Raw genomic sequence first — 8,366 nt, 5'->3', positions numbered from 1 at the left:
ACTTGTCTGTTCCCCTTCCCCCAATTCCCCAGCGCTGTTCCCCTCCCCCAATTCCCCAATAAAATCTTAAAAATATATATATATTATTTGCTTTGCAAGCTGCTAATCAAATGCAGGTGGAAATCAATGGAAGTGAGACTTCATTAGTAAGGAGACCATTGTGTTTTAAAAACCTGTGATTGCTAAAGATAATCCTTGCCTCTTATGTCATATCACACAGATCACTTAAGGTTTCTGAAAGAATGTGGATGAGATAGTATTAAAATAGAGTAGAAGAACCATTCCTGAGAGTAATTAGAAATTCAGTGATATTTTTTCACAAAATAAGTTTAAGTTAAATCTATTTTAAAGGCAGAGAGCACCTTTTCTGTGATTTTAAGGGATGTTTGTATCCAGTGGTTCTTACAGTTTGATCCCCAGACCTTAGCATCAGTACCACTTGAGAACTTGGGTAAATTATCTAGGTACATCAGACCGTTAGATGATTCTGATGTACTCCAATTTGCGAGCCACTGCTATACAGGGCTATCTTTATTTTTATTAACTAGCTTAGGCGGGCACAGTAGTTTGGAGTAATGCTGTATGGGTCTGAACTTTCTATTGTAAATGACAGAAATCTATGAACTAGCTTAAGAAAAAGGGAATTTACAGGCTCCCTTAGTTGGGTTGGAAGATTATTGGGGCAGCTCAAAAATTCAAAGCAATAATTGGAAGAATCAGGACCGAGGAGCTTGGACCTGCATGACTCTACATGACTTTTTCCTGTTTATAGATTAGGTTCCTTGACAAGTGGGAAAGATGGTCACAGGCAATTCCAAATTAATATCCTCTGAGCTTAGCAACTGCAGTTAAGAGCTGCTTTTTACCATTTCTCAAGTCCCACCCCTCAAGTTTTATGTTCATGGGCATGAAGGTCAACGACTGGCTTAGCCTGGGTCACGTGTCTCTGCGAGGAAGGAGAAAAGTGTGCTGTTCTGGCAGGTAGTTCACAGCTAGGTATCTGGGTTGCTTTCAGGTAAGTGTGACTGTCTTTGACGCAGAGAGAGAAATCTGGAGGCTTATAGAGTTAGAAAATGGAACATGTTCAAACATGTATAGTATTTTTAGCTACTTTTTTTGTGTTAGAGAGTAGATAACCGCTTCCTTAAAGGCTCAGGGTGCCATAATATGGGAGCTGATGTTTTAGATTTATTATTTTGTAGAGTTAATTTTTTGTCACTCTAAAAGTTAATATACACTGGGAAACTGGAAAATACAGAGAAATAGAAAAAAAATCATCTAGTGTTCTGCTGTCCAGGGACAGTTTCATTTTGGTGAATTTCCTCTGCATATTTTCTTGCATAGTTATCATATTATATTAATTTTTAAAATTTGTTGTGTTCAGTATTCATAGCTTTCTGTCAGAGTAGTGGAAACTTAATCATATTCAATATTTTTATTTTTTACAGACTTTTTTTTTTAGAGAAGTTTTAGGCTCACAGAAAAATTGAGAGGATGGTACAGAGATTTCCTATACACCCCCAGCCCACCCCCCACTTGCACAGTCTCCCCCATTCTCTACATCCCCACCAGAGTGGGACAGACACATCATAATTGTCCAAAGTCCATAGTTTGCATTACCGGTTAACTCTAGGTCTATGGGTTTGAATAAATGTATAATGACATGCATTTATCATTATGATATCATATGGAGTATTTTCACGGCCCTAAAAATCCTCTCTTATTCATCTATACAACCCCACAAACTGATTTTTTTACTGTCTTCATAGTTTTGCCTTTTCTAGAATGTCATATTCTTGGAATCGTACAGTATACAGCCTGTTTAGATTGGCTTCTTTCACCAAGTAATATGCATTCAAGGTTCCTCCATGTCTTTTCATGGCTTGACAGCTCATTTCTTTTTAGCACTGAATAATATTCCATTGTCTAGATGTGCCACAGTTTATTCACCAAGGACATCTTGGTTGCTTTCAAGTTTTGGCCATTATGAATAAAACTGCTATAAACTCCTGTATGTAGATTTTTGTGTAGACATAGTTTTCAACTCCTTTGGGTAAATACCATGAACAAGGCATTGCTGGATCATATGGTAAAAGTATGTTTAATTTTTTGAGATACCGCCAAACTGTTTTCCAAAGTAGCTGTACCATTTTGCATTCCCACCAAGAAAGAATGAGAGTTGATATTAATTTTCAAATCTTCTTTTTTCATTTAAATTCACAAGTTAAAGAATATGTTCATTTTAAGTTTCTTGACATACAGCATCATCATTTTTTTTTTTTAAAGATTTTTTTTTTTATTGGGGAATTAGGGGGATAGGAACAGTGCTGGGGAGTTGGGGGAAGGGGAACAGACAAGTTGCTGTCGTTTTGTTCTTCAATCTAGTTGTGGAGGACGTTGCTTCACTGGCCCAAGTTGGCACCATCATTGCGCTCTTCTCTGGCGAGGCAGATCAGTCGCCGGCCTCTGGACGGCCGCTCACTGCGGCTGCTGGCCGCTCACTGCGGCTGCTGGCCGCTCACGCTGGCTGCTGGCTACATACGGTAGCCCATGGCAACCCACTGCCACAGGGGCTGCAGCCTACGCCGTCGCCGGCGACTCCCGGCAGCCCAGCTCCAGGTCGAGCCGTTGTTCAGCATCTTAGCTGTAGAGGGCAGTGTCACTGGCCCTCATATGTGGGATCCGAACCGGGGCCCTCTGGCATCCCAAGCGAGTTCCTAACCATCACGCCACTCGGCCGGCCCAGCATCATCATTTTTAATTGTTAACTTGTTTCATGTTCATTTGATGAGTGAGCACAAAGTAGCTATCTTATTTCAATTTTTTGTGTCCTTGATTACTAATAAATGAGCTTTTTTTCTTTCATTATCTATATATAGTCCCTCTTTTGTGACTTTCTGTGTTCTTAATCCACTTATCTATTAACATTTTAGTGGTTTTTTTTTTATTGATTTATATGAGTTCCTTAAATGAGCTTTATTTCCTTTGGCTTCCTAGTTTGTAGTTTATAGTTACTTAAAATATATATAAACCTAAATTATTTTGTGTATTTAAATCACATCTGGCTTTCAATAGGTTGTTTCATCATTTTTTTTAAAAAAGATTTATTGGGGAATTGGGGGAGGGAAACAACGTTGGGGAATCAGGGAAGGGGAACAGACAAGTTGCTGTCCTTTTGTTCTTCAGTCTAGTTGTGGAGGACGTCGCTTCACTGGCGCATGTCGGTATTATGATCATTGTGCTCTTCCCAGCTGAGGCAGATCGGTTGCCAACCACTGGATGGCCGCTCATGGCGGCTCTTGGCAGCTGACGCTGGCTGCCAGCCACTCACTGTAGCTCACGGCAGCCCACTGCAGCTCACGCCGTCACCAGCAACTCATGACAGCTCAGCTTCAGGTCGAGCTGTTGTTCACCATCTTGGCTGTAGAGGGCGCAGAGTCACTGGCCCTAATGTGGGATCCGAACCAGGGCCTTGCTGCTCAGAGCTGGAGTCCCAAGCCAGCTCTTAATCAACACGCCACTCGGCCTGCCCTGTTTTATCATTTTTATTTAAGCTTAGAAATTCTCTCATTTGAGAGATCCAATAACTTTTCTTTTGCTGTTATTTTTTTTGTTGTTGATTATAACTCTTTAATCCAGAATTTCTTTTGCAGCATGATGTAAGATAAAGGTGTATTTTTTATGTGATTAATGCTTTCATTTTTATATAAGCTCTATCATTCTTTAAAATGCAACTTTCAAGTAATTTCTATAGGCAAATGGTTCTTGATTCATTGTGAGGTTTAAGGATGATGAAAAAATTTTATTTAGCAATAAAAATGACAACCTCTTATCTGACAAATCTAAACTTTCTTATCGGAGCTAAACATTTACACAACATTTCTGATTAGCTTCCTGTTAGTACAGCAGACACATTTGTATTTTCTGGAAATAACATTTAGTTATGAAGAAAATTATGGCAGAAACCCGTTTAAACAGTGAGAAGATTCTAGACTATTCAGACAGTCCAGGATTTTGAAAAAGCCTTGTGCTTTGGCAGGAGCCCAGGAGAGGAAGTGTCTGCATCTGGTACATTCTAGAAGCCTTCCCAAAGCTTTACTGTAAAGCAGCCAAGAGAGCAGTGTGTTTTACTACTGTGTGGTTCTGGAAGTATCTGGAAGCTTGCAGCATACTTGAGGGAGGAGACTTAGGAGCACTTCCAGAATGTTAGTTTCTATGGTGATCTATTTTTGTTGAGATTCAAGTTAGGAAACTGGGCTATTTTTTATTTTATTTTATTTTTTTTGCAGAATAGGGAGCTTTCCAATGTGGATTTGGACCTGTTAGTTTAGGTGAAGTCACTGGGGAAGAGTCAGAGGTGCCTGCACAATGAGGAATAGGGTGACAAATCAGAGTAACCAGAGAAAGCCTGTTACTGGGGCAAACGGTATTCTCACGGTAACTTTTTCTCCTGTAAGGTGATAAGAAGGATTCAAAGTGCATGTATGTGATGGAGAAAGGAGCAAGGGAAGAGTGCTCAGGGGGCATTTGGGAAAGCAGGGTAAAATCTTTTTGCTGTTTGATATCTGCATCTGTCATGAAGAACCCATTGCAGAAAAGACAGCGCTCCCGGGGATCAAAAAAAAGAACCAAAAGACAGAAGGGCTTTGCTGCCAGGTTTAAAAAAAAAAAAATGCCACAGCTATGTACTAGGCTAAGGAATTTTTTACATAGAATGCAGTACATAAGAGAAAGCAACTCAACACTAGGTCCTTTGAGTGAAATTACGAGCTTAAATTGACAGGGCTGTTTATTCTTTTTGGATTCTATACAACTTTTTAAAAATAACAGCTTTATTGAGACATAATTCATATGCCATACAATTCACCCATTTAATATTCATGAGTCAATGGTTTTTTATACTTTTAGTGTTCTTCAACTGCCAATCACCACAGTCAATTTTAGAACATTTACATCACCCCTAAATCTACAACTTTAATTGAACTTATTTTAAAATTTAAAGCCATATAGGGATAGATGGAGCAAGTTAGACTTTAAAGGATTAATCAGAAAGCTCTGAAACCTTTTTTCTCTTTAAAACATATTCTAACATTTTAGAATGTATTTTGGTAATATTTAAATTAAGTTTCTTTAATAAACTGGTATGTTTTTATGGGAAATTAATGGTTTAGATCTAGATCACAGAAAAGTTATTTTTCAGGCTATTTGGTTACTGTAATCGTAGTAGTAATTAAGGACTACTTAAACTTAGGTTGAATTTTAAGCATAAATTATTAGGTGATAACAAACATGTATTTTTTTAACATGAAATATCAAGCTAGAGTCCTTAATTATATGAAAAATAAGATAGCTCTCATTAATATTAAATCAACTTATAAGAATTAACAATAGTCTCATGGGCACTTTGGGGTCTGACTTACATTTTGGTTTTATACGCTTAATTTAATTTTATTTTTTTTGGTGATGATTGTATTTCTCTTTTAGGTGTGTGAACCTGTAAATTAAGTCTTCTAAGATGATCCGGTGTATTTTAATTGTAGGGATTTTACTTCCCCAGTCTTTGGCCCATCCAGGCTTTTATACCTCAATTGGTAAGTCTTAACTTTTTTTGGGTTTGTATTGTTTTTGCATTTAAAATTTTCCATTTTTTAGTATTTTAAATCAGTAAAAACAAATACACTGTATTCCCTAATAGACTCTCTAAAATTCAATTTTGGTTTTCTTTAAATTATTTTTTTTCTTATTACAAAAGCAATACATTTACAGGTTAGAAACTTGTAAAAATTTAGAAAAGCATACCATAGAAAATTTTTTGTTAATGGGTCCTCCCAGCAAATAATTTACTGCTTATACTTAGTCTTTTTTTTTTTTTAGCTGAGCTATCCTGCCACCTGTTGGCAGCTTAGCGGCAGCTCAGCTCGGACTGGGCATCAAACCGTTGTTGCTCAGAGCTCACACTCTTGAGCAAGCTCTTAACTAACTGAGCCACTCGGCCAGCCCATATACTTAGTCTTTTTTAATGCCCAGATATACAAACAATTTACTGCATGTTTTTTCATATCCTGCTTTTTCCATTTAAGAATCTACTGTGATTCTTTTCCTTCATCATAATTTTTTTAAAAATCTTTAAAAGTATTGATTAAAGGGGGAAAAACCAGAAGTATATAGAATGTAAGACCACATGTCCTCTTTCCCCCGGAAATATTCATAACAGTTTGATGTGTATCCTTTTATATTTTCTTATATGCATGCTTTCATCTGTCTTAAATGAGATGTTTTCATTCATCCTGTTGACCAGCTTTACCCTTGCATAATTGTAGAGCCAACTGAAATACAGATATTATATTTATGACACGTCATTTTGCGATATAAAATGATGAGTCCTCTCATCCCATTACAAATAACTAAATACGGATTATTTGAACTTAAATTGTGAAGAATACTTTTTGTTACTGTGGTTTTTATATATTGAATAAAAATTTAATTCTAATTAGCCTGAAAAACAGAAAACGGTGAGAGGGGAGTTAGGGAGGAAGAATCATTGACCCTTGGAAAGTAGTGTTTTATTTTTAGATGAAAAGACAATTTGGCAAGTGAAATAAGTCAGACAGAAAAAGTAAAAAACCATATGATTTCACACATATGTGTGATATAAAACTGAAAGTAACAAATGAACAAGACAAACGAAAACTCATAGACACAGACAAAGTTTAGTGGTTACCAGAGGATAGGGGTTGGGGGTGGGGTAGAAAAGAATATCGGGGGTCAGATATATGGTGATAGGAGAACTGACTTTGGGTGGTGAACACACAATGCAATATATAGATGATGTATTATAGAAATGGATACTGGAAACCCATAGAATTTTACTAACCAATGTCACGCCAATAAATTTAATAAAAATAAATTTAAAAAAAATTTTGTCAGTATAGGCCAAGCTTGCAAAATTAAGTAGCTGAAAATTAGAATTGGAACACATTATTTGAACAATTTTTGGCTTTATTTTTATTTATCTGGTTAAAAAAAGGAAAAAGAAATGCTGTCTCCAACATATTAGATTCATGCCAGTTAAATCCACTCATAGAATGAAGCATTCTTGATTATTCTTAAATTATTCTAAAAAATTTTGGTGATGAATATGGGTATTTGATAACCTTTTTTTCTTTTAGGTCAGATGACTGACTTGATCCATACAGAGAAAGATCTGGTGACTTCCCTGAAAGACTATATTAAGGCAGAAGAAGACAAATTAGAACAAATAAAAAAGTAAGCAAAGTGTTTTACTTATTATGACTCTGACTCCACCTGGATGTTTTCTTTCTTCAGCTAAAATATTGAGTGGAAGTGAAAGCTCTGTTGATAATAGCCATTTTAACAGATGTGAGGTGGTATCTCATTGTGGTTTTGCTTTGCATTTCCCGTATAGCTAGTGAAGTTGAGCATTTTTTCATATATCTGTTGGTCATCTGTACGTCTTCTTGGGAAAAGTGTCTGTTCAGGTCCTCTGCCCATTGTTTAACTGATTTGTTTGAGTTTTTTTGCCCTTGAGTTATATGAGTTTTATATATTTTGGATAGTAACCCCTTATCGGAGGTGGTGTTTCAAATATCTTTCTCCCATTTGGTTGGATGCCTTTTTGTTTTGTTGATGGTTTCTTTTGCTGTGCAGAAGCTTTTTAGTTTGATATAATCCCATTTATTTTTTATTTTACTTCCCTTGCTTTTGAGGTCAAATTCATACTATCCTCTCTAAGGCCAAGGTCTGTAAGTTTAGTACCTTTGTGGGTGGTGAACACACAATGCAGTATACAGATGATGTATTATAGAATTATATACTTGAAATCTATATAATTTTATTAAGCAATGTCACCCCAATAAATTTATTAAAAAAAAAAAAGCCATTCGTCAGTCTTCAAAAGCCAGCTGAAATGGCTAAAATAGGAGAACAGTAAACAAGAGTTAGGCCTGGTCCAAGCATTCACATGGAAGAACATGGATTGAGATCAGAATATAAATGGGTATGAGTTATTAGCTGACAGTTTTTTAAATGGTTGCTAATATTTTCTGTCCTTTATCCTCCTTAATGAAGTCACACTCTGGAGCAGTTTTTCAATTCTATTTATCATTCACTCCTGTTGCTCCATTCTAGAGATTACAGTGATAAGTATGGTTTGTATTATTTAATTGATATAGTTTTTCCTCAAATGTTATTTTATTTTTAATTGATTCAGGTTCATAGTTAATCCTGACCTGAGATTTCTTTCCTATCTTTTGTTTAATGAGTAGCTAGGTATTCAGTTTTTTTTTTAAATGGTGTCTATTGGGCCTGCCGAGTGGCGCGTTAAGAGCTGGCTTGGGACGCCAGAG

The 8,366-nt window shown here is 36.4% G+C and overlaps 1 protein-coding gene across 1 annotated transcript in view; it reads left to right on the top strand.

Moving 5' to 3' along the window:
• P4HA1 (prolyl 4-hydroxylase subunit alpha 1) overlaps nt 1-8,366 on the top strand; it is a 98,614-nt gene that overhangs the window by 13,853 nt on the left and 76,395 nt on the right. The window contains exons 2-3 of the mRNA XM_019624640.1: nt 5,485-5,591; nt 7,170-7,266. Coding sequence (XP_019480185.1) covers nt 5,516-5,591; nt 7,170-7,266 — 173 coding nt within the window. The 5' untranslated portion in view covers nt 5,485-5,515. The remainder of the gene's footprint in view (nt 1-5,484; nt 5,592-7,169; nt 7,267-8,366) is intronic.

Source organism: Hipposideros armiger, unplaced genomic scaffold, assembly GCF_001890085.2.
Source record: "Hipposideros armiger isolate ML-2016 unplaced genomic scaffold, ASM189008v1 scaffold_15, whole genome shotgun sequence".
Lineage (NCBI taxonomy): Eukaryota > Metazoa > Chordata > Mammalia > Chiroptera > Hipposideridae > Hipposideros > Hipposideros armiger.
Note: the sequence above shows the minus strand (reverse complement) of the source record. Positions and strands in the feature narration are given on the sequence as shown.